Below are 27,561 nucleotides of genomic sequence, written 5' to 3' on the forward strand. Positions count from 1 at the left end.
TTTACTCAAGGCAGCCTTACACCTTCAGCCGACGGATTCCTGTCTGAACATCGGCACAGCTTGACTGCAATGAGCTAACGAGGCAAAGGCAACAATGCTAAGTGACATAATCTAGAAATTATTTTTTTCTCTGAGATGCTCTGCATGGCTCCTCTTCTCTGCAATATCCTTGTCCTTCAGCACCGCCAATCAATTGATCTGCCATTCAAACACTTCTACCTGGTGTTCGGACCAGGGATATCAATGGTTGTCCTTACATCAGGGGTGCTGATGAAGGAGCTTCAACTTGTAACACTAACTCCATAGCTCCATTTTGCCTCCCACAGATGTGGCTAACATGTTGTGATTTTCCAGCATTTTCTCTCTCTTAATATAGTTTTCAGCATCCGCAGTCTTTGAAAAGTTTTACAACATTGGTTTTTTGTCTGTTTTCCATATACAGGATTGGTGTTTGAGTGTTTTACATTTTAAAAGTTAACAAATTAATTATATTTACAACAGGATGAATGTGGCTGTTCACCACTTTGATGATTGTTTTCCTCTTCTTTCAAACAACATTTGAAAGCTTATCCTTGGATTGGGCCTGTGAACAGTTAGTGACACACTGGTTAACATTCACCTGACATTGTTTAATATTGAAAAAGATTTATGGAAAAAATACAATTGTCAGCCTATTGGTGGATTATTGTAGTGCAACATATTTGTGAAGACCAAGCAATTGAATGCAGAGTGGTAAGGCAGTTCTCAAAGAATTCAAGAGAGCTTTCGTTAGTGCCATTGGAGCAGATTTTTTAAGAAAGGAGTTAGATGGGTTCCAGTTTGGCATAGCAATAACAACACACAAAAATATATTCCTTTATTGTTCTGTGTTGCTCAGACTGGAGCGGAATTTTCACAACTGATTGTCACTGGACTGGGAATACTAGATTTTTTTGGGGGTTGTTTGCATGACTTCGATGTTACATACAGTTAAAATGCTCCAGGAACTGAATCACAGGATATTATCAAAATATTCATTACCCTTTATCGGTGTTTCAATTTCACAGCTTGGCACGGAGTTGGAAATGAATACATTCCTAAAGGGAACAACATACCTTCTGATATTGTTTTAAGGATGTGTACAAAGCACATAAGGAGACTTCTTATTTCATGCTGGTCTAACTTGCCATAGTTGGATAAGTTGCTCCCTGTTGAGCTCCTTCTTTGTTGACTCTGAAAGACAAGTTCATAAACAAATGAGTGCAGGAACAGCTTGATATCACTTTCTTTAACTTCAGTCATCCACAGAGAAGCTGAACTGCTCATTCACATGGAATGTTCCAACACTCAGATAAGGAATAGAAGCCAGTAAACAGTGGTTCTGCCCTGTGTGATTTGTTAACATTTTCCTCAAGAACCAGAGCAACGATCAGATTGCACTAAACACATGACATCAAAGGGGAAACACCCATTATGCCTGTGCCTGCAGCTGGATAGAACCTCAACTGTTCTTAGCTTCCCCACCCTCAACCATAGCATCAGTTATATGCTGCACACAGAGCAGGAAATGGACCAAGACCAAACTGTTAGTCCTGGATTTGAACTGGTAGCTCACAAGCAACAATGTCAAGAATTAAGTTATATATCCTTGACATCAAGTATATTACTCAAATCATTGATTCTGCATAAGATTATTGGCATATTAACCCAAAAAATAATTTCAGGATGTATATTGTATACATTTCTCTGGCATTAAATGCATCTATTGAAACTATATTAAGCTCAACACTATACAACTTCACATGACATATTTTCCAATTTCTCTTCATTAAGGTTCAGCAAGCCAAGAAGCCCTCCTACCCACAGAAAAGATAATGTGGCTTCAACTTCAGATATTAACAGCAGATCGGGCATTGCCGAGGGAGAGACGGAGTTAATATTCCAACAGTTCCGATAAAAGGCCTTCAACCTGAAATGTTCTTTCTTTCTCCACAGATGCTCTCTGACCTGCTATCTCCCACATTTTCTGTTTTTATTTGAGATTCTAATACAATTTTTTGAAAAAAAACTGAAAGTAAGTCTCCCAATCAGACTAAAAGTACTCATTAATATAGACAACACACTCTAGCAATGTGGCAGGCTTGCTTGTATAATTCTTAATGCTGGATGCATTTGACATAGTTCTGAAAAATTCCATCTTCTACAACACAAGGATATGGAAATTAGGTTTAAAAACAAATGACCAAGTTGAAAGAATTTTCTTTACAAAGTCCATGGAATTCCGTCTTTCCTCGGCTCTCTCTGGTGTACACGCACTCAATTCATTGCTCAAGGTGCCTCTGGAATCATCACGCTTCAACACAGGCCCACCAGACGTGCTGGATCCTATTGACAAAAATAAAGCCACAGTCATAACAAGCAGAATTTACACAGTTAGACACTTAATATTTACATTTGCAGAAAGTGACACCAACTGAAGGGACTGTCTGGATTTTGATGCAACAACACAGAAATTAACTAATGTATTATGGAAAGAAAGTAAAATCATTGTAAATTAGGAAACGTGCAGTACTTCATGGACCACTGTAGCCATTCCATCTTTGGCAGTCCCATTGCATTTGGGAGTGTGTTTCAGGACATAGATCCTGCTTTAAGGGAGAAGTACAAATGTATTACCAAGTCACAGAAATGGCGAGGAATCTGCAGATGCTGGTGATTCCATATAACAATGACAGCACGGAAACAGGCCATCTCAGCCCTTCTAGTCCATGCCGACGTTAACACTCACCTAGTCCAACTGGCCCGCACTCAACCCGTAACCCTCCATTCCTTTCCTGTCTATATACCTATCCACTTTTACTTTAAATGACAATACCGAACCTGCCTCTACCACTTCTTCTGGAAGCTCATTCCACACAGCTACCACTCTCTGAGTAAAGAAATTCCCCCTCGTGCTACCCTTAAACTTTTGCCCCCCAACTCTCAAATCATGTCCTCTTGTTTGAATCTCCCCTACTCTCAATGGAAAAGGCCTATCCACGTCAACTCGATCTATCCCCCTCATTATTTTAAATACCTCTATCAAGTCCCCCCTCAACCTTCTACGCTCCAAAGAATAAAGACCTAACTTGTTCAGCCTTTCCCTGTAACTTAGGTGCTGAAACCCAGGTAACATTCTGGTAAGGTAGCACATTCCATCTGCTGCCTTAGTTTTCCTTCATGATAGAGGTTGTGGGTTTTGAAAGTCTGGTCGGAATGATTTAAGTAACTGAGATGTGCTTGTAGATGGTACAGTTCTGAAGTATCTGTAGAGCAGTGGCGAGTCTTTAGGGTCATGGATGAACCTTTGTATTTGTCATGGACATACTTAGCTTCTTGCTGCAGTTCCACTCACCCAGACAAATACAGAACAGTTACATTCCTGACTTGCAGTCATCGTATTTGTGTTCAGGTTTCAACTCATAACACCATTTCTCTCCATAGACGCTGCTTGACTTGCTGAGTTCTTCCAGCTTCTTGTTTGTTGCTCCAGATTCTAGTGTCACCAGTTTGCCAAGTCTCTTCAAGGTATTCCCTCCACTCTTTGAAAGGAGTTCTGTGCAACCCTCTCTCACTGTTCCCACTTTGTGAGTTCTACTGCTCTTCAACCACATTCTCACTCAAACGTTATACCATATACACGTCCTTCCAATCCAGAAGAGACTCAAAGTGAATCATTAACCATCATTTCCCTTCACAAAATGCTGCCTGACCAACTGAGTTCCTCTAGCATCATGGTTGTTCCTCCAGATTCTATCATCTGCACACCCCCGTGTTTCTGGTTTGACAACTAACCCAAGTTCTAGCAGCTGAGGCACAAAAGTGGAGGAGGAGTTAAACCCATGAGGTTTGCTTGGCAGTGTCAAGCTAGATTTATGATCAAACCTGGCATCTCAAGTATGTCTGAGAAATGTCCTTAGAGAGCTGCACAGAAATAATTAACCCAGAATATCAGTACAATTAAACAGGTGGAATAAGGCCAAGTTTACAGAAACAATGAGCACGTAGAAATACTAGATGAAAGTTAAATAAAGTAATGTTCTGATGAAATATCTAAATGTTTGGAATTTCTTTTGATGGATGAATTATTATAAGGCCAAGCAGCTTCATTTGCTCATTGTAATCACATGATCATCTGCTTTTATTTCTGGATGCTAATTACTGAGTGAAACAATTTAAATCCAATTTCAGTCTGTGGGTATATCAATTTATTCCTAAAGTTATGACAATAATCTTTTGGTCCCTCCCCAAAACGAGCTGCTGAGACTAATTGGAGTTCATCTCACCCTGATGGGGTCCTGTGCAGAATTATTCTAAAGATTCCAAGAAATTTTTTTATCAAAGTATGTGCAGTATGCAGTGTACAATCCTGAGATTTGCTTTCTCCACAGCCAGCCTCAAAAGAAAAACCATGGAACCCGTTCAAAGAAAAACATTACCCCACCCCGCCCCCACGAGCAATAAAATAATCAAACCATGGCAAAAAATAGCGTAAAACACAGAATATAAATCACAAAATTGAAAGAGTCCAGGCATATTCAGTCCCACTCAGTGTTCATTATCTGCTGGCCATTCAGATTCAAAACTGCCCAAGATAGCAACTTAAAAAACCAGAAACCAGAAGCACATCATAACGTGAACTACAGAGTCCAATCCACAAACCACATTGATTAAACCCATAAAGAAAGCAAATGAGTAAATCTCTTTCTTCTTAATAAGTTGTAATGGTAATGAAAATCTACACCTTATAGAATGTTACTGTTGGTTCCTTAACTCAACCCAACTCACATGAAAACCAGTTGGTTTAAAGTCTGTACTCTTTATGCCCTGTTCAGTGGTTAACTTAATCATTAAGATTTTACCTGAAGGAGTTAACTCCTTGTCAGTGAAGATGCCTGATTTGCGTGCAGTTGATCCATTAATTGCTGTTGGGACGCTAAATGCCAAGTCACCTCGAACACACTATTTTGTAAAAATAAATGTTGTTTGTCAATATTCAGCAGAATGTTGATAATTTAATATTTTTTTGCACTTGATTACTTGATTTATCTAGGAATCATAAGCCATTGGATTTGACTATTCAATGCAACATGCCTGTTCTAGTTCTTTGCAAGTACTATTAAATCACATCCATGTCCTTGTCCTTTTCCCTATAGAGTCTTCCTTACAGCTATTTATTTCACTCTCAGAGTTGACAAAGGAAAGTGAACATACACTGGTCTGCTTGGGAGATCGGCAGCAGAGATAGTCAGCAAGTTTTAATTCCTAAGCATTAACGTAACATGTGATTTCTCCTGGGTCCAGCACATGAATACAATTACAAGGAATGCACATCAGCATCATCAGAGATCAAGTTCAGTGTGTCACTGACGACTCCAACAAAGTTTGATGTATGTGCTGTTTAAAGTATCCTGACCAATTGCATTGTGGTCTGTTACGACAATTCATAAGAGCAACAACATCAGATGCTGCAGAGTGTAATGAGCTCAGCCCAATACATCAGGGGTATGTGCCTCCCCACCATCGGTAGTACTTATAAGAGGCACTGCCTCAAGAAGGCAACATCTGTCATCAAAGATCCTCACCATCCAGGCCATGCCATTCTTGCAGCTGCCATCAGGCTGGTTTCAGAAGCCTGAAGTACCACAACACCAGGTTCAAGAAAGGTTACTTCCCTTCAACTATTCAGTTCTTGGGCCATGACCCAACCTTAAATCACAGAATTATAACAATAACACGACCAGTTTGAGATCAGTCACTCATTAAATGGGATTTTTTTTGTTGTGTGTTCTCCCTTGTATAATTTTTATTTTGTTCTTGTGAATTCTGTTTATATGATGCTATGTGCCTTTAATGCTGCTTTAAATAAGGGTTTCATTGTACCTGTGTATACGATGATAACCACAGCTGATATCAGAGTAACTGCTTCCATCAACTTTGCTGGTACCCTTCCAGAGAAATCGATACCTTTCTCACTTGTTTTTCTTTTGCTCGTTACCTTAAGTAAGTTTTCTAATCACTATCTCTTCCAAGAGGGCAAAGTAGGATTTTAACAACATTTTGAGAGGCCTTGTCAAATCAAGTTGGTAAATGCTACACCATAGGTGGCAAGCAATTAATTGTCCTATAGAAATCATTGTCATTTAACACATATTCTTTGACTTCCTAAAATATTACCCTTGGGATCTAAGTGTCATTGACATTGGGGACATTGGTTCCCTTTAGAAGATGGTGTTGAGCTGTGTCATTGAGCCAGTCAGCCCTTTGAGTCAGGGCTTCAATATGAGCTTAGAATTTATTCTTCCAATAAATTCAAACCTTTACCTCCAGCAGCAGATCTTTAAGGCCCTCTTTGTCAGCAGCTGTGGTATTGTTGAGGGATCTGTGCTGTATAAGATGTTAACGGGCATACCATTTAGCTACTCTCCAAGTCCTCCATAATTCAGTAATGCAGCTCCATTTGCCCACATTTATTCATTATCCTTTAATACATTTTGCTAACAAAATTATTTCTGGTGTTCTTTCATGACAGTTTACTTCTCACCTGCCTTGGCAGCTTTTTGGTTGAAGAATTCCTAAGCACGAGAACCACCCCAATTTAGGAGGTTCACAAGGATGTTGCCTAGATTAGAGAACATTACCTATAAGGAGAGACTGGACAAACATGGATTGACCTGATAGAGGTGTACAAGATGATAAGAGGCATTAATCGTGTGGATAGTCAGAGGCTTTTTCCCAGGGCTGAAATGGTTGCCTCAAGAGGACACAGGTTTAAGGTGCTGGGGAGTAGGTACAGAGGAGATGTCAGGAGTAAGTTTTTTTACTCAGAGAGTGGTGAGTGTGTGGAATGGGCTGCTGGCAGCGGTGGTGGAGGTGGATACGATAGGGTCTTTTAAGAGGCTTTTAGATAAGTACGTGGAGCTTAGTAAAATAGAGGGCTATAGGTAAACCTAGTAATTTCTAAGGTAGGGATGTGTTTGGCACAACTTTGTGGACTGAAGGGCCTGTATTGTGCTGTAGGTTTTCTATGTTTCTATGCTATCTCTGAAGCAAAACAGGCTGTCGAGTAACCTGATAAAAGTTCAAAAAATTCTGAGACTCATAGGCAGGTTAGATAAGGTCCTTTTCCCCAGGGTGGAAATGTCAAATATCGGAGAGCATATGTTTAAGCTGAGAGGGAAACAATTTAAAGGAGATTTACAAGACAAGCTCTTTACACAGAGGATGGTAGGTGCCTGGATCATGCTGCCAGAGGAAGTGCTAAAGTAGTTACAATGTCAATGTTTATTCAGATAGTTACATGAAGAGGCAGGATAAAGAGTGTGGGTAGATTGGATGAACTGTACTGTTATGTGGAAATGTACAAACCTGGGATTAGGCTCCCCAAATCATCCCACCCTAATTGACACAACTTATTCACTGGAGGCAAGATCAAGCATTGCCTCATTCCTTAAGTATTGACAGAAAATGTTCACTCCCATTGCCTTTGGACTATCAGCAACCAGACTCCATTAGGAGTTGATACATTCCATTCCCACTAGTTCTTTCTCTTCCCAGCAAGTTTCAGACTGACACAACAGTCCAGGAGCTTCTTTCAAATAAGACGTGTGTGTTTGGACCATCCCTTCTTTGTCCATTGGATTTTTCCTACATTATCATGGTTGGGGTACCCCATGATAATTACACAAATGTTCTACTTTGTACACTGTGGATATATTCTAAATGAACTTTTGGGATACATGCCTTCAATTCGTGAAGCTAGAAACATGTGAGTGAATACACTGCACCATAGTTCCTACAATAAACCTTATATAACCCTCTCAACTTCCTATTTCTTTTAAATAAAATACTTTACAGGAACACACCTCTTCTCCTAAACTGAGAAATATCTGTATAGTACTTGTACCTCTATAATGTTGCACTACCTTCCTTGGAAATGTTTGAAATGCATTAGGCTTCATACTGAGGAAGGTATACTTGATTACAGGTCAGCAATTTTCTTTGTATTTGCATCTAACTTGCTTTCTTCTCCAGCTGTGTCACAGCAGCATTGGAAGACACCACAACACAGAGTGAAGAAGGGCCTTGCACTTACGGCATTCGAGAAGGTCATGCTGAGAGAAGACAGATCCTTTACGATGAACCGCTGAACATTTTCAAATATCACTTTGAGAAGTGGTAGGTACAAGAGGGCTATTCTTGCCTGTTGGTTCTGAAATACATGAATTAAATTGTTAAACTTCAGATAAAAATGGAAGACTTCACTTAGGTGCATCAGAATTTTTCTCTGGTGAGTTCTGAAAGGAGGAAAATAATGTCATAACATAAAACCTTTGTCATGTACAATGTTACCTGCGTACCTGACCCAGACAGACACAGGTTTTACAAGGCATTTCAGCCCTTCTGTATCTCTTGGAGGCTATCAGCATGCCCGTTTCCGTGATAACTCAGTTCTCTGACAAGCTGCACTGCTGAGGTTGTTGTGCACAGTTCACACTTCGCACTCCTTCCTCACTCCACCTATACTCCCTGGCCACTGACCTTCAATGTACCTAACCCCATGCCCAATCTAAAGGCACCTCACAGTTCAGTCCACAAATCAAAGCTGGCAGCTCTAACAGGGCAGCATTCATTCACCACTGCACTGGACCATCACTGGGTTTTGTAAGGCAAGAGTATAGAGGGCAAGGAACACAAAATGCAGGCTGACACTCTAGTGTAGTACCAAGGGGGAGTGGCCTCTATCACATGAGGCATGGATGGATTCAGGACAAGATCCACAGCAGCACTGATGCACAGAAAGACATTGGAATAAAAACTCACAGCTTCCTGAAATTGGCAATACAAGTGCATAGAGAGGGGGAAAAGGCACATGGCATGCGTCTGTTAGGGCACTGAGTATAAAAGTAGAAAATCATATTATGGATGTATAAGATGCCAGTTAGGCCACATTTGGAATACTGTATACAGTTCTGGTCACCACTCTCCAGGAAGGATACGCAGGGCTTGTAAAGGGGGTGTGGAAGAGGTTCACCAAGAAGGTTTCCTGGATTAGAGAGAATTGGGCATTGATAAAGGCCAGGCACCACGGTAGTGGAGTGGATAGCGCAAAACTCGGGCCATCAGAGTTCAGAGTTCAATCTTGGCACCATCTGTTAAGAGCTTATACGATCCCCCTGTGATTGTATGGATTTCCTCTGAGTGCTGGGTATTAGGTTAATTTGTCATTTTAAATTGTCCTGTGACTAAGCTAGCATTAAATGACAGGTTGCTGGGTAGCAAGTTGTATCACAAGGGCATGTTCCACCCAGCATCTCTAAATAAAATGAATAATAATACAAGATTTGGATTTTTTTCTCTGTAATGTTGCAGGCTGAGTGGCAAGCTGATAGAAATTTATAAATACTGCAATGCAGTTGATGTTGCAAATGCAAAATTTCAACATGCTTTTTACAAAATCCCACATAATTGAATTAAAGTGGATGTGGCAGCATAGATATGAGATTGCCTGTAGTTCAAGAAATCAACTCACAACAAATGCCGGGTGAAGTTACGCGAGCGTGTTCTCCAAGGGCTTGGGCACACAGGACACTGTTCCAAAGTGAGCGGATGGTACCAACCCCCAAACAAAAACCTTGTGGTGAACGAGGAGGAGTTTTGTGATGGATTTTCAAAAATAAGTATGGGGGGGGGGGGGGGAGGGAAAATGACATTGACCACAGTAATGATGGCAAAGTTATCCTCCCACATCCCAACGATCATCAAGTTAGTCAGTTAATTGGCCACTAGGGTTCACCCTGGATGTGGGTGGGTGGGTGGGTAGGTAGGAACATCCGGGGTGAGTGATGGAAATGAATGTGTGGGGTGGGGATGGGATTGATTGGAATTCTATGCAAGCCAAATGGCCTCTTTCTATGCCATAAGGAAATAGAGAAAGTACAGTATTTGCATTAAGGTCAAGAAATGGTCCCCTGGCGGCACTTAGTGGTCAAAATCTGCATCTACATGACAATAAACTAGTGCCAAAATAAAACAATTTAATCCTCCCTACACCTCCCACACGGCCCTTACTGTTATTTGCATCTTACACTGTTCCTAAGGTACACAATGCAAGCTCAAACAACACCTCATCTCATCACAGAACCATTGAACTATCTTTATGCAGGGTGTGTCACATCCCCCTGAACTTGAAAATGAATCAGAATCAGAGTCAGGTTTAATATCTCTGGCACATCATGAAATTTGTTGTTACGCAGCAGCAGTACAGGGAAATACATAATAATAAAAACTGAATTACTGTAAGTATATATTTATTTTAAGTTAAATTAAATTAGTAGCGCAAGAAGTGAAAAAAGTTCAAGGGTTTCAAGGTCCATTCAGAAATTTGATGCTAGAGGGGAGGAAGCTGTTCCTGAATCGCTGAGTGTGTGCCTTCAGGCCCCTGCACCTCCTACCCAATGGCAACAATGAGAAGAGGGCACAGACTGAGTGAATGGGGTCCCTAATGTTGGATGACACCTTTTGAGGCATCGCTCCTCGAAGGAGCCCTGGATGCAGGGGAGGTTAGTGCCCATAATAGAGCTGACTGGGTTTGCAACTTTCTGCAGCTTACTTTGATCCTGTGCCATGACCCCCTCCCCATACTTGACGACGAAGCAGCCAGTTAGAATGCTCTCCATGGTGCATCTGTAGAAATTAGCGAGCGTCTTTGGTGACAAACCGAATCTCCTCAAACCCCTAATGAAATACAGCCACTGTTATGCCTTCTGTGTAACAGTATTAACATGTTGGGCCCAGGACAGATCCTCACAGATATTGACACCCGGCATTTTAAAACTGCTTATCCTTTCCACTTCTGATCTCTCAATGAGACTGGTGTGTGTCCCTTTGTCTTATTCTCGGAACTCCACAATTCTTTGGTGTTACTGCCATTGGCTGTTGCTGGGACAAGACTCAACTAGCTGATATATCTTGCACCTGTACGCCTTCTCGTTACCATCTGAAATTCTGCCAACAATAGTTGTGTCATCTGCATATTTATAGATGACATTTGAGCTGTGCATAACCACACCAGTCATGGGTGTAGAGAGGGTAGAGGAGTGGGCGAAGAACACTTCCTTGAGTACACCAGTGTTGATTATCAGTGAGAAGGAGATGTTATTTCTGATCCACACAGACTGTGGTCTTACAGTGAGGAGGTCGAGGATCCAGTTGCAGAGGGAGGTACAGAGGACCAGGTTTTAGAGCTTTTGATCAGAATTGTTGGAATGATTACATTAAGCACTAAGCTGTCATAAATAAAAAGCAGTCAGTCACAAGTATTAGTATTTTCCAGATGATCCAAGGCCACATGAAGAGCCAATGAGATTTCATCTGCAAATTGCAAAAAGGATCTAGTGCTTTGTTGATGAATATGACAAATACACTGTTCTTGAACTTCCAGCCGGGTACAGATATCAATTATAACAGGCATTTTGATGACAAACTCTGCCATCTTCATCAGGGATGAACAGCAGATGCCTGGTGAAGATGGCAAAATCTGTCATCGAAATGTCCGTGATAATCGATACCTGTACCCAGCGTGAAGCCCAAGAAGAGTTTGTAGTTGGTCCAAGTCCTTGCTTAGGCCTGACTTTAATTCAACAGTTTCAAATAACCATCCCTCTGGTTTGTAGCAGAACTGTGAAGTTTTGATGAAAGGTTATCAACTTGCACAGTTTACAATGGCATATGTTATTGCAGAGCTGATACAAATCCAGAGAGGACATGAACTTCTCACTGTACCAGCTGCAGGAGAAGTGTCAAGAGCTGTAGAAGCCACTGTACCCAGCCTTCATTGATCTGACCAAGGTGTTCAACCTTGTCAGTAGAACAGGACTCTTCAATCTCCTGCTAAAGATTGGCTGCCCCACCGCCCCTCACCAGGACTGAGCAGCATCATACCATCCTTCCACAAGGACATACACAGCACAGTCTGCTTCAGTGGAGTAACTTCTGATGCCTTTCCAGTGAGCAGCAGAGTGAAACAAGCATAGTAGGGTATGGTTCTGAAGTGGACATATAGGATTGGTGTAGATGGGTAAAGAGGTTAGTATGGATCTGTTGGGCTCATGGACTTATTTCTGTGCTGTACAGTTGTATGACTCTAGTACAAATGTAATTATATATGAGGCTGCTGGGACTGCAGGTGAAATATTGTGCATGGATCTGGTCTTCCTACTATATAGTGAAATTCTTATGTAAGGAGTAATTCAAAAGACTGGACCTGTACTCTCAGTGATGTAGAAGAATGAGAGTGATCTCATGGAAACACATAAAATTCTTAAGAGTCTTGATAGGATTGGGATAGCAATGATTCTTCCCCTGACTGGGTGCCTGGAACTAAAGAGTCTTTCTTAAAATAAAGGGCTGGTCATTCAGGACTGAAGAAAGAAGGAAATATCTTTACACATCTTTGGAACATCTAAAGGGCATGGAGACTTGGTTGCTAAGTATATTCAAGGTCAAGTTCAATAGACAATTACGTGGAGCGGATTAAAGGATCAGTCATGAATGGTAGGAAAAACAGAATGTTATCCTTTGCTTCTGCTTCTTGTGGTCTAAGCTCCTAGTGATTTTACAAAGATTTAATTGTGAATTCAATGTGGCTGAATGTGAATCTCGCACCTTGCAACAGGTCAATGCAGGATTCACTCCTATCAGCTATACTAAAGCTGGGATGTAAAGAAGGAACAAAACCACATGAATCCCATGTATCTGCGTGGACTCAAAATACAGTTTGCTCAATAACGTCAATGACATGTCAGACATGCACAGGGTCAATGCCTCTTCTACAGCAGCGCACAAAGTAGAAATAACCGCAGCCTTTGTACCTTGTGTGGATATCGGGCATCAAACGAGTGCTTCATTATCAGGCTCTTGACAATGGCAATGGCCATGTGTCGGATGTCCCGAGACTCATTAAGAGCAGCAGTGAGCTCCCTGAATAAAAGCCCCACCAGGAAGTGATGCCTGCAGAAGTCATCAGTGAGAGTGTACTCCAGTTGCAGATCTATGGGAAATACACAAAAAACATTATTTTTAAAAAGAAGCAAAGATGTAGAATTAAATCAATGCACACCTGTGCATAGAATTATTTTTCATTTTTAAGGAAGGATATTATGAAATGGAAGCAGTTCATGGTGAGACCTAGTGGTACACGTACATAGTTCCTTGACAAGGTGAAGAAGGAATACTGTACTCTTATTTTCATCATTTAGGGCACCGAGAACAAAAGCTGATATGTCACATTGTAACTGTACAAGACACCGGTGAGAATACACATGAAGTTCTCTTCACCCAGTTATAGAAAGGCTACCATGAATCTGAAAATGGTGTATTAAACATCCAGCAGGACATTACCAACAATGGACAGTTTCAGATTCCTTATCACACGTACATCAGAACATACATTGAAATGCATCTCTAAAAGAAAATAATGAATTTTTACAGCAATGAGCTTTGTAATAGATATCCGGTGAATCCAATAAGTTTATAAGGACAGGTGATAGTAGTTCACAGGTCCAGGAAGCCAGGTTTAGTCCCATCCTCCAGTGCTATCTGTGTTGAGTTTGCCCCTGTGACTGCATGTATTTAGAATTAACATGTTGCTGGAGAACTTAGCAGGTCAGGCTGTATCTATGGAGGTGAAGGAATACTTCTCTGACTCGTTGAGTTCCTCCAGCAATTTACTTTGTTTTTCTTCAGATTCCTACAACTATAGTCTCTTATAGTATGTGTGAGTTCCCCCCCCACCCCCACCCCACCAAGACCTTTTATTTTCTTTCACACACAGATGTGTGGACTGGTCAATTGGCCACTGTACCTTATCACTTAGTGCATGTTGCACCTGAACCCGAGAGGGAACCAAGATTCTCGCAGCCAGGTTTGTTAGAGCTGTTGGGGAAGGTTTGAACTAATTTGGCAAGGGGATGGGAATTGGAGTGAAGGGAATCAGGATAGGATGGATGGTAAAAAAAAAACAAAGTTAGCATGCAGTCAGACTGTCAGGAAGGGAAGGCAGATGATAGGACAAAATTGCAGCTTGTAGGGTGAGTATCAGTGCATTAGGGATGTTGAATTTAAAAGGGTAGCAAATACAGTATTCAAAGTGTTTATCTCAATGCACGGAGTATAAGAAATAAGGTGGATGATCTTGTTGCAGTTTTACAGATTGTCAGGTATGATGTTGTGGCCATCGCTGAATTGTGGCTGAAGAATGGTTGTAGTGGGGAGCTGAATGTCGAAGGTTACACATTGTATTGGAGGATAGGGACATAGGCAGAGGGGCTGGCATGGTTCTGCTGGTAAAGAATAGCATGAAATTAGTACAAAGATGTGACATAGGACCAGAAGATGTTGATCCTTGTGAGTTGCATTAGGAAACTGCAAGGGTAAAGGACTCTGATGGCAATTATATACAGACCTCCCAACAGTAGCTGGGATGTGGACTACAGATTACAACAGGAAATAGAAAAAGTGTGTCAAAAGGGCAGTGTTATGATAGTCATGGGAGACTTTAACATGCAGGTAGATTGGGAAAATCAGGTTGGCAATGGATCTCAAGAGAGTGAGTTTGTTGAATGACTACAGATGACATTTTAGAGCAGTTTGTCGCTGAGCCTACCAGGGGATCATCTATACTTGACTGGGCATTATGTAATGAACTAGAGGTGATTAGGCAGTTCAAGGTAAAGGAAACCTTAGGAGGCAGTGATCACAATATGATTGAGTTCAACTAGAAATTTGACAGAGAAAGTAAAGTTTGATGGAGAGAAAGTAAATTCTGCCTGATGAACCTATTGGAATTCTTTGAGGAGATTACAAGTAGGATACAAAAAGGGGATGCAGAGGATGTTGTATATTTGGAATTTTCAGAAGGCTTTTGACAAGAGTCACACATGAAGCTGCTTACCAAGTTAAGAGCCAATGGTATCAAGGAAAGCTACTAGCATGGCTAGAGCATTGGCTGATTGGTAGGAGGCAACGAGTGGGAATGAAAGGATCCTTTTCTGGTCGGCTGCCAGTGAATAGTGGTGTTCTGCAGCAGTCAATGTTGGGACTTCTTTTTATGCTGTATATCAATGAGTTAAATGATGAAATAGATGGCTTTGTTGCCAAGTTTGCAGATGATACAAAGATTGGTGGAGGGGCAGGTAACGTTTAGGCAACAGGTAGGCTGCAGAAGGACTTAGACAGATTAGGAGAGTGGGCAAGAAGGAGGCAAATGTTGGAAAATGCATGGTCATGCACATTGGTAGAAGAAATAAGTGTGTCGATGATGTTCTAAACTGGGAGGAAATCCAAAAATCAGAGATGCAAAGAGAGTTGGGAGTTCTTGGGCAAAACACCCTAAAGGTTAACTTGCAGATTGAGTCAGCGGTGAGGAAGGCAAATGAAATTTTAGCATTCATTTCAAGAGGTCTAGAATACACAAGCAGCGATGTGAGAGTTTATAAGGGGTGAGGCCTTACTTTGAGTATTGTGAACAGTTTTGGGCTCCTTATCTAAGAAAAGATTTGCTGGCATTGGAGAGGGTTCAGAGAAGATTCACAAGGATGATTCTGGGAATGAAAGGGTGTGAGGGACGTTTGATGGCTCTGGACCTGTACTTGCTGGAATTTAGAAGGATTTGAGGGGGGAGGTGGAAATCACATTGAAACCTTTTGAATGTTGAAAGGCCTTGGCACAGTAGATGTGGAAAGGATGTTTCCTTTGGGGTGGGGGGGGGGGAGTCTAGGACACGAGGGCACAGCCTCAGGATAGAGAGGTGTTCATTTAAAACAGAGATGTGGAGAAATTTCTTTAGCCTGAGGTTGGTGAATTTGTAGAATATGTTACCTCAGGCAGAAGTAGAGGCCAGGTCATTGGATGTATTTAAAGTAGAAATTGATAGGTTCTTGATTGGCCGTGGCATCACAGGTTATGGGGAGAAGGTTGGGATGTAGGGCATGGGGCTGAGGAGGGGAAGTAAAAAGGATCAGCCATGATTGAATGGCAGAGCACTCAATAGGCCAAATGGGTGGGGGTGGGGGTGGGGGGGGGGGGCGAGGAGAGAGGGAAAATACCAATTATACTGGAAACAGGTTATTCACTTGTAATCTGAGAGTCTGGACTAATGTTCCAAGAGCACGTTTCAATGAAAAACAACAGGTAATAATGGAGTTATAAAGTCATACAGCATGGAGTCCAGCTCTTTAGCCCACTCAGTTTGTAGCAACCATCAACCACAGCGATCCATTTACATACACAGAAACGCTGTCATAGGAATTCCAGCAGCATCCATCATCAGAGATCCTTACCATCCAGGCCATGCTCTCTTCTCCCTATTACCATCCAGGCCTCAGGTACAAGAGCCTCAGGACTCACAACCCCAGGTTCAAGAACAGTTACTACCCCTCAACCATTTGGCCCTTGAATGAACAGGATCTCTACACTCACTTGCCATTCGCTGAGGTGTTCCCACACTGATGGTCTCACTTTAAGGACTCTATCTTGTTACCTCATGCCCTCGTTGTTTTTTGCTATGTATTTATATTTGCACTTGCACAGTTTGTTGTCTTCTGCATTCCAGTTGATCTTTCATTGACCCTGTTAGAGTTCATAAATTTGCTGGGTGTGCCCACAGGAACATGAATCTCAGAAATGTATATGGTGATATATATGTACTTTGATATACTTTGAACTTATATTCTCTTTGCATTCCCATGAACTCCCCCAGATTCCAACTATGACCTACTAGGGGCAGTTTACCTTAGCCAATCAGTTTCCTAACAACTCACCTCTGGAATGTGGGTGAAACTCACAGACACAGGGAAAATGTGCAAACATCCCACAGGCAGCACCCAGGGTCAGGATTCAGACCTTGTGCCTCTGGAGATATGAAATAACAGTTCTAACTGACCTACTATGCCACTCAAAGTGTATTGGGTGTCAAATAAATTTTTGGGCAAATGGAATTGGTGTAGATGTCAAAAGGTTAGCATAGCTGTGGTCGGCCAAAGGACCAATTTCTTTGCTGTATAATTAAGTGACTCCATGTGACAAGCTGGTTGGTTTTTAAACTCTTTTCTGTTAGAGAACAAGTTAATGGATTAGTAACATAGAAAGCTAGACGAACTATCCAGAGATCACATTTCAAATCCCAACTCTATAATATCCTAGGAATTATTCCTTCACCCACCAAAACTAGTCTTGTTACAATGACCAGGCAATAACTGGCAAGAAATGGTGGCCTTTCTAGTGACACTTGTTCTCAACAGATGAATAAATAAAACAACTTTAAACATTGGTCCATGAAACAATTCAGTCAGTGCTGAGTCCTGATGCAACACAAATTTTGAAATTTGAAGGAAGGGTGCCATCAACAAGTGAAATTGAAAAAATAATCAATTTTTCCTCAAGTAAATGTTAAGAGCATACAAAATTAAGGAATTTACTTTTAATGGGAAATGGAGATAAAATTAATTGCCCCTGCAAATGGATGCAACAATTCTGAATGACATCAAATTAATACATGTGATTCCTTAACGTATATTTACACACTGATCCAGATCCAAGGAAGTCTTTCAAAATTATCTCAGAAAGTACGGTGTGCTCAACCCTTGAAATGCTATCACTGTCCCGGCTACAGTAATTTCTAAGAATCTTTTTATCGCCCACACAGTCTTCAGATTATGTGTCAACTTGCAGGATTATGGTTAGTCATGACAGTTCTAGTCAAGTGTTTTGAGTGCTTGGTTCTGACAAAGCATAAATCAGCATACAGCCCTGTTGAGGCAAGCTTGTGAGATGTGTCAAACCACTCAGTCTACACACACACACACACGGGGCACTAAATTTGGTTTTCCCATGACCGACTGCTGACGTTGATAAAAGATGCCAAAAGGTGAGCTTTGCACATCCAGTCCATGAAGGGGTGGTCATGTTTTCATGTTTTTTTTTGCTTCCAATAGCATTCCAATGCCATGGCAGCAGTGCAGTAGACCAGCAGCATTGTTGCAGAAGATTTCCAGTAGCTTTGCCACCCGCTAAAATGTTAACAGAAGCAGCCTTCGAAGCAAGTGAACCAAGTATCTGTTCCATTCATGCTTCTATAGTTTCAAAGCTGATGTGTTGGTAGGTCTTCCAATCTTCCTCTTGTTGTAGAGGTCCACTGATTACTTTGTCAATATATCTGAGAGCTCTGGATCATCCCAGTCAAATCCTAGGACTGTGAAAGTCAATGGAGGTGGATCAAGTATCTGGACAGTGACATTGGTATCAGGATTGCTGGACGTACTGATGTTGCTTTCTCATCTTAGTATGATGGCTTTACTTCTTAAAAAAAAAAACCCATCTGAGCTTTTTGTATAATTTGCCAATTTGGACATCCATTCAACAGGTCTCCTGTTTTATTTTTCACACATTCTTGACAATCTTCTGTTATATCTTTTTGCAAAGCTTTCTACCATTATGAGAGATTTTTCAAATGCATTTCATAAAGGTTTGTGATCTACAAAGGAGTCCAAGGACATGAGTTTGCTGCACTCCTCATACTTGTTGGAAAGCTTCACGTAGCCAGAAGAGTTCTGACACATTTCACGAGAGATGAATTGATCTTTTTCATCTGGTGATTTTGTCTCATTTTCCTTTTCTCTCCCAGGAAACTGTTCTGGATTTAATTTGGAATCATGCATGATTTTATGGAATTTCTCAAACATCCCCTGAATTATGTCAAAGAATGAGGAAAGCATTCCATGGCCATCATAGGTGCTGGGTCTAAAATGGGGAAAGGAGTAATCTGGAAACAAGAAAAATACAATGCCATTGAGGGCCTATCAGTCTATTTATCTATTGCTTCGAAGCAATAGATAAATTCTCTTTGAACAATTCATCCATATCTTCATACTCTCACTGTCACCAAGTTCTTCATTCTTCTCCTTCAAAGAGTCTATTTTCTCAACATTAAACCATAAAGAGACCACCAGTATTCTATTGAAGATTTTTTTTCCACTTTTTCAAGTCTTGAAGCCTCTGCTGCAAATTCTTGCGTAGAACTGTGTGCATGCTTACTTCAAACAGGCCTTCCATTCATCCCACAGAGACTCCCTGAGTTGACATTGCTCAGCTTCCTTCAGTTTTCTCTGCTCTTCTTCAGCAGCCAAAAGAGATTCCTTTTTTAAAAAAAATAATAGAGGACAAGTGCTACACCTGCCTCTACACCATCTCACTCACTACTATTCAGGGCCCAAACAGTCCTACCAGTTGAGTTGACACTTCACCTGTGAGTCTGTTAAGGTCATCTATTGTATCCACTACTCCTAGTGTGGCCTCTTGTATATTGGTGAGACCCAACGTAGATTGGAAGACTGCTTTACCGAGTATCTGCACTCCGTCCACCAGAAAAAGCGGGAACTCCCAGTGGCCACCCATTTTAATTCCACTTCCCATTCCTACATGTCTATCCATGGTCTCCTCCATTGTCGTGATGAGGCCACACTCAAGTCGGAGAAGCAACACCTTATGTTCTGTCTGGTTAGCCTCCAACCTGACGGCATGAACTTCAATTCCTGAAACTTCCAGTAATGGCCCCCCATCTCTAAATCCCTATCTCCTTTTCCCTCTCTCAACTTTATCTCCTTGCCTGTCCATCACCTCCCTCTGGAGCCCCTCTCCCTTTTTCTTTCTTCTATGGCCTTCTGCCCTCTCCTATTAGATTCTGCCTTCTCCTGCCCTGCATCTCTTTCACCAATCAACTTCCCAGCTCTTTACTTCACCCCTCCCTCTCTCAGTTTCACCTATCAGCTTGAGTTTCTCCTCCCGTTCCCTCCCCCCACATTCTAGCTGTCCCCTCATCCATTTTTCTCGAGTTCTGCTGAAGGGTGTCAACCCAAAATGCCAACTGTCCTCTTCTCTATAGGTGATGCCTGGCCTGCTGAATTCCTCCAGGTAGGGGGGGGGGGGGTGGTGTGTGTGTGTGCGTGTGCGTGTGTGTGTGCGTGTGCGTGTATGTGTGTGTGTGTGTGTGTGCGCGTGTATGTGTGTGTGTGTGTGTGTGCGCGTGTATGTGTGTGTGTGTGTGTGTGCGCGTGTATGTGTGTGTGTGTGTGTGTGTGTGTGTGTGTGTGTGTGTGTGTGTGTGTGTGTGTGTGTGTGTGTGCGCGTGTGTGTGTGTGTGCGCGTGTCCACAAACTAAAACACCTCCCTTGGCAAAGTCATAAGTACTGGTTTTATCAGCACTTTTATTTGAGCTGCATTTCCTTGTAAGAAACGGAGTGTTTATTCTCCTTATAATTGCAGCAAAGAATGCGGGAAATTCACAGAGAAACTTTATCTCTGAAGATTATGAATCACTGTGATGCAACCCTCCCAAACTCGGGATGACCTGAGTGGCAGTGGAAGTGACAAGACTGAAGAGCTGGCAACCTGAAATACTGAGCAAGTATTTTTCATATTACCTAACAAAATAGGGGACCATTCAACCTCTGAATCTTTGTTGGCTCTCAGAGCAATCCAATCAATCTTATTCTCGCATTTATTTTCCTGTAACCCATTGTCTCTCACATGCTTATCAACTCCCTCCTGAAATTCCTGCCATTGTGGGGTAAACTTCAGTAGCAAGTGCCAAAGAGCCAGCATCTACCTTGGCAGTAGATTTAGTGGTGACACAGACGTGGCCAGTTGGGTTGCTTATGCTACATCCTCTGCACAAGCATCTGAGAGTTCTGCTGAAATTGGGGAACTGCTTTTCACAAAGGAGCAAAGAAAAAAAACTGCTGGAGGAACTCAGCAGATCAGACTACATCTGTGATTTGAGATACTGCATCTGGATGGAAAGAGTTAAAATGAGATGACGGGTAAGAACAGGCCAGCAACTGGTGGAATGAGACGAGGAAGGGTTGATGGACCAAGTGGAGGACAGAGGGACAAAGACAGTGACGGATCTTGGGAGGTTTTGGAGGAGAGAGCACTTCCGTTGTGGAGGAGACAAATGATTGTGGTCTGGTGGGAACAGTGGGGAGAGGGGACTCAGTGAGTGGTGTGGGTGATGGACAGATGGAATGGGTGGGGGAGAGATAATAAATAGGGTGGAATTTCTCCTCCTCTCACCATTCCCATGGTCAGGAGAGATCGGTCCCAGCAGCCGTCATCATTGATCAATGCTATTTCATGGCAACAAGGTACAGAGGGGCAAATAAACCTTCTGATGAATGCCACCCACTGTCGTCACAATCATTCATCTCCAATAGGAACAGGGAATGCTGGAAATCCTAGCAGTTTGGCCAGCATCTGCAGGGGGAGAAACAGTTAATCTTTCGATTCAAGTCTCTCTGTGGATGCCGGCTGGCCTGCAGAGCACAAGAGTATCCTGCACTCTGCCATTATCATCATCAAAGAATGAATTCTAATTTGGTGAGAGGGCCATAGCAGGCACATTTAAAACTGCACGGCCAATGTGGCAAAGCAACACTGAAGGATGATACATAGTGAACAAGAGTAGCTTGCAAAAGGCAGATCTCAGTAATCCTACAATCAAAATTCTGAAGCCCTGGTGGTTGACAATTAATCATGACTCTTGGGAAGGCAGAGCTGAGATTCAGCTTTATTTTATGACATGTACATTGGAACATGCTGTGAAATGCGTCATTTGTGTTAACAAACAGCACAACCAAATAAGGGCTGATGACATATTTATGCAAGTGTTGCCACACATTCCAGCATAAAACATTGTATGCCCACAATGTTTCACAGAACAACAAAAGCCAAACAAGCCCCTTTCCTATCCCTCCCACCCACACACCCACTCACACATTCACATAGGCCTCTAAACTCAGGACAGGCCACCTCTGGACCCTTAGTCTTTGACCTTGACAGCAGTGAGTGGGAAAAGCAAGGCTGAAGGATTTGCAACTAGAGGTAGTTAATAGTTGTTCCTTCTGGATCTCCACCCTAGATCCATAGATCCAAACCATTACTGAAGTTGGTAATCTACTCTGCAGCAAAACAAAATGGCTGAGTGTAGAAGATACAACAATGTGCACATGCAGCACTGAAGCTCTGAACGGCAAAAACTTTCTGATGCATTGTGGCCATAATGTTAATGAAGCAATGGAAAATCAACCAGCTACGCCCTGCCCACAAAACACAGATGACATTCAACTCAGCTAATTCTTGCTAATTCTTCCAGTTGATGAAAGGTATTATTGGTGATGCTCACTTAATCACTGATAGCCCACTCTGGTTGCTCAGTTTAAGCTGTAAGTGACAAGCACAAAATAGTCAGGTATCAAAACCTCATGTTCAAGATGCATACTAATTAACACTAACCTGCAAGGTTATGAAGGGAGATTTCCCACAGTCTTCAAAAAGCAAAAGAAAATATGGATTTGGGTCTTTGTCACTCATTTTCTCAATTCTAAAACCTCAATAGAGGTGTAACACCAGCAGTTCTAAACCTGGGGTCTATGGACCCCCTCCCCCCTCCCATGGGTTAATGGTAGGGGTCCAGTCCATGGCATAAAAAGGTTGGGAGACCCTGTGTTACAAAAACAGGGACTTGCTCCAAACTAGCTTCAGTTTTCTCCTCGATGTGCTACCACTCATCTAATAGGAGGCTCACTGAATGCACAGCCTGTTGCTCAGATGACAAAACACTCTGTGTGCAGCAGACTCTGACGAGATCATTGACCCAAAACTAATTACAAAAAAAACACTCCAGTTACAAGAGCAAGTTCAAAAATGTGTAACATCTCGTAGCCAGACAAAACCTCTCCACAATGTCATCTCCTTTGACAAGCTGAGCTACCTCAACGAGCCAGGACCTCAGCAGCACCAAGTACCCTCCTGATGAAGGGTTTCAGCCAGAAACGTCGACAGTGCTTCTCCCTATAGATGTTGCCTGGCCTGCTGCGTTCCACCAGCATTTTGTGTGTGTTGTTGTTTGAATTTCCAGCATCTGCAGATTTCCTCGTGTTTCTTGTTCCCCATTTCAGTTTGACTGTGGGTGGGGGAGGGACTAACAATGTGCTTTGATTCACTACAGGGACAGATTCAGCCAGACACATATAGAGAGACAGAGACAGAAACAGATAGAACACCCCCCCCCCTCCACACACACACAAACACACAGAGACAGAGCAGAGAGCCAGACAGAGAAAATTTTTTACTATATCTCAATATTACCCTGTTACTATGCTCCAATGAATTTAAATCTGATTGTGCCCAACCCCTCTATAGCTCAAATCATAAGGAGTGACATATTCTTTGTCTCAAACAATCCACAAGAGGAACTCATTGAGTCATGCAGCAAATGTGGAAGAAAGAAATTGCCAACATTTCAGGCCTTTGAGCTCCTCCAGCACATTGCTTCTTGCTCCGGATTCCAGCCTCTACGGTCTCATATCTTCACAGGAAGTTTCTGGTTAATTTCAACACAGAAACTGTTAATATGAGTTAACTCTATTTGCACTCACAGACTGCTGAAAGTACTTATGAATAACGAAGGAACATCTGTACATCCTTCTCACCTGCAGCATGCTTTGCAGCCAGTTGTCCATTGTCCATGCAAGATCTGAGAGGCAGTGTGAGCAGGCAGGTCAGAAGCCCATTATCTGCAGATTACTGTGCAAGCTACATATCCCAGGGACAGGGTGGCTGGAGGAGGTATGGAAGAGATTCAGGTGGGGAAGCGGGTTGAGGGAAAGGAGGGGAAATGGAGTATGAGGAGTGAGAGTCAAATAGAACAGAAACAGGCCCTTCTGCATGCAGGGTCCATTGCTGACCATCAAGCACCCATTTGGGCAAGTGCAGCAGGGTGAGCGAGGCCTGACAGGTATGGGAGAAGTTAACAGAGGACTGAAAGGAAGAAGGAAGGGGAAGGGTTGCTGCTGAGTATGGGCCTTCAAAGGGCAGAATGAGAGGTGGAAGGGGACTGAGCAAGATGGGAGGAGGGTGGCATTACAAAGAATGAGGATCAAGTTTCAAGAGCACAATGACTTGTGATGACCTGATGTGAGATTTGCCAAACATTGTAATGTTATACCCACAGGTGGAGCACTAGTGATGCACCATCAATAACTCACGCTGAGACTTAGGAAGCGAGATATCGGCTTTTATTGACTGGAAGAATAAACAGCACTACATCCTGGGGAAAATGAGGGAGAGCAGCAGCCCACAGTCGCCTTTATACAGGGGTCTGTGGGAGGAGCCACAGGAGCAGTCAGCAGGGTCTGTGGGAGGAGCCACAGGAGCAGTCAGACAGGTATATCTAGTTCACCACAACTAGGCTACAGCACGTTACGCATGTCATATTCGTAACTGTCCCTGAACCTGGTGGTGTGAGTCCTGAGACTCCTGTACCTCCTTCCTGGTTGTTGAGGGATAATAACTGTCCCTAATCCTAGTGGTTTGAATCCTGTCTTCATGCTCAAATATCTTTTTTATACACACACACACACGCAATTAAAAAAAAAAAAAAATTTAAACAGGTATAAGGGATTTGAGCTTTCCTGCAGAGAGAATTTCAGCTTTCAGAGTTTAAGAAGAACAAATGGGGATTGTTCTACCGTACCTTGCATCCTTTGGAGCCTGCTCTTCACAAAACACATTGGCAAGTTCAGAGGGATGAAGTGTTCATGGTTGCAGATGATTTGCAGGAAATCCAGCTTGTACTCGATGAGTGCCTGATGAGGAGAGAGTTGATGGGAACATGATTGCAACAATCAGTTAGTCTCCAACATTAAGCATTCGTGAGTAAAAAGGAGCTGCTCTGGGGTGGAGCAGTTCAGGATGAATCGATACAGAGGGAAGTAAGGGCAAGGAGTTATTGCCTTTTTTTGGGACTGCCAGCAATTGTGACCAGGCCATGAAACAGGAGGAGCAAGTAAGGGCAAGGGGTTATTGCCCAACTTAATAGATGGTGACAATGCCAAGTTATTTAGACACCAGTCTGGAGGCAGTATCTGCCTGTGGGGTAGGGTGGATGAACAGCAAAATGGTGAATGCCCACAAGCACAAATGTGGATAAATCTAACATTTCAGCTTTTACTGTAGGACTCACAGAAGCCATCAGACTTCTGGGGCCTGTAGCTGCAGCTCAGACACATCGCTTTGTTAGAATCTGGCACCATGAGTGTGCACAGCCTAGTCAAAGGGTTTCATGAAGTGAATGCCATTGAGTGCTCCATCAATACTCAAGAAACCCAATCTAATTTTGGACACTCATCCACCACCCAGAACATTAACTCCCTCCACTAACACTCCAACCACAGGATGCACTGCAGTGATTCATTCAGGACTCTCAACAGCCCGTGCCAAACCCAAATTCCATCACCCAAGCTTAGTGTCACACTACCAGAACTTGAGCACGTTCAGTAGCTTCTGCCTGACCACTGATTAAAAACCCTAGAATTGGCCCAGAGCATAAGAGGGTATCCTCAATACACTTTAATGTACCTTTAAGGCAAGTGGAGATACCCTATGGATGCCAACTTTGCCTGTAACAACTGCAGACAGTTATATTGAGGATGGGTGAGGTGCCATCTTAATAGGGGGTGTACTGATTACTAAAAAACTGCTGCCCCCTACAGGGGAATACACCAGTTTTCCCACCACTACCTCTACACCAGCTCAGTCCCTATTGTCCATCAGCCTTTCACGTGGAGATAGTGCTGTCTGGTCTCCCACATCTGCCTGAACTCCACCTCCAAAACACTGTAGGTCAGGAAAACTCATGCTCCAATGTTGACAAGCATCTCCAGGCCTCCTGGAACCACATGGGGGTTAAGCACAAACTAGAATCAGTAGTTGGCATCTGACTTGGAATACTTAGCTTGTGTTGGCTTTAGGGCCTCCAGGTGGGACGGTGGGAGGAAGGAGGGACCGAGTGAGGAGTAAGGGGTCAGGTAAGGGTTTAGGAACAGGGATATAGGCTGGAGTCCAGTCGTCCACTGTGAATTCAAAGGCCAGCAATGCAGATGAGGGAGATCCATGGGTGGACGTTAGGCCAGCAGACCACAAGACTATGAGATATAAGAGCAGAATTACACTACTCAGCTCATCAGGTCTGCTCCACCATTCCATCATGGCTGATTTAAAATCATCCTTTTCAACTCCATTCTCCTGCCTTCTCCCCACAATCCTTTGTTACCTTGAATAATCAATAACTTGTCAGCCTCTGCTTTAAATTGTTACGTACCCCGTAACTGGGTCACTTACCAGCAAAGATAGAGAGGTCCGTTGAAGTCTGATGGTACTATTTTTAACAGTATTTATTGATAAAAATACACAAAAATAATATCAATGCAAACATACAGATAATATACGTCATCAATACTAAATCTAAAAGTGCGGGTATAATAATAATCAATAAGAAATAGCTCTATCGTTGTCTAGGGGATAATGTATTGTCCGATGGAAATATAAAAGTCACTCAAGTTCATTTAGGCTGCAGCTTTTGGCTGGAGAGAGAGACGGGGTTTAGAACTTGCCCGTTTTCCTTTCTATGATGTCGATCCTTCGAAATGTCATCGGTGTCCTTTTCCTTTTAGCTAAGCCGTCTTCCGTGGTCAGTCCCACCAATTCTGAGGCAAATGGAAAAGGACGCACGTGGGCTTTCCACCAGCTTTCGCTATTAAACGCTGTCACGGGATTTCTATCGTTTCTCCTGGTGTGTCTAAAAGGGTTTGTTCCCCAGACCTTCTTTTATCCTTACTCATGGGGTCTCAGATGTCAATCAGGTTGGGGAGGATGCCATCCCCCCAACCAGCCCACGTTGCTCATTCCTTGAGGGCATCGATGAATAGCACAGCGCTCAATACACAATTCCGTCTCCAAGAGACAATGGCCGGTTCCCGTGGCTTTGAAATTGCTGAGGGCCAGGACATTCCAAACCTCCTGTGGATTCTGTGTCTCTCTCTCATTTCCTGGGTCTCCTGACCTAAATTAATAGCAATCTTGCGATTCTCAAAAAGGAGGGGGCTAGTTTGTACCCTTCGGCCCCTCAGAGTTGGGCACAGGTGTAACAAAATATACTCAGAGACTTGGCTTCCACAGCTATCTGTGGCAATGAATTCCACAGATTTAATACCCACTGGCTAAAGAAATTCCTCCTCATTTCTGTTTTAAATGGATATACCTCTATTCTGAGGTTGTGCCAGACCAGTGAGGACGACAGTTGGTGACTGACACCCCCCCCCCCCCCCACCCCCGGGGCACTGAGTTGTCATTGGGGGGTTCTGGGACCAGAGTTCTGTACAGGCAAGAGGCACAAAACCCATGACCCCATAGGTTTAAGAATCAGCAAGTCTGGAGTTCAATGCTTAGTGTTCCAGGACCTCTCTTCGGCAAGTCTAGAGTATGAGGCCTACTGGTGTTGGGGGTCCTCATTCATCATCATCAAGCCCAATGGTCAAAGACCAAAGATCGGAGTACAAAGGTTGCTCAGAAGGTCTGTGGAAGCCTGGGCCTGCAAGTCTCTGTGGATCCGTTGGGGAAGTTGAAGCCTAAGGTCTGTGAATCTACGAG

General features: G+C 42.7%; 1 protein-coding gene and 1 pseudogene across 2 annotated transcripts in view; both read right to left on the minus strand.

Annotated features, from left to right (window-relative positions):
• Positions 1-27,561, minus strand: part of LOC140734500 (dedicator of cytokinesis protein 11-like) — a 290,063-nt gene that overhangs the window by 117,242 nt on the left and 145,260 nt on the right. For both annotated transcript variants that reach the window (XM_073058546.1, XM_073058547.1), the window contains exons 30-35: positions 24,608-24,719; positions 12,891-13,069; positions 8,114-8,230; positions 4,881-4,980; positions 2,246-2,364; positions 1,095-1,212 (exon numbers count right to left, since the gene is read on the minus strand). In XM_073058546.1, the coding sequence (XP_072914647.1) occupies positions 1,095-1,212; positions 2,246-2,364; positions 4,881-4,980; positions 8,114-8,230; positions 12,891-13,069; positions 24,608-24,719 (745 nt within the window). The remainder of the gene's footprint in view (positions 1-1,094; positions 1,213-2,245; positions 2,365-4,880; positions 4,981-8,113; positions 8,231-12,890; positions 13,070-24,607; positions 24,720-27,561) is intronic.
• LOC140735019 (clusterin-like) lies at positions 18,150-23,594 on the minus strand (annotated as a pseudogene).

The sequence above is a fragment of the Hemitrygon akajei genome, chromosome 10 (genome assembly GCF_048418815.1).
Source record: "Hemitrygon akajei chromosome 10, sHemAka1.3, whole genome shotgun sequence".
Taxonomy (NCBI): Eukaryota; Metazoa; Chordata; class Chondrichthyes; order Myliobatiformes; family Dasyatidae; genus Hemitrygon; species Hemitrygon akajei.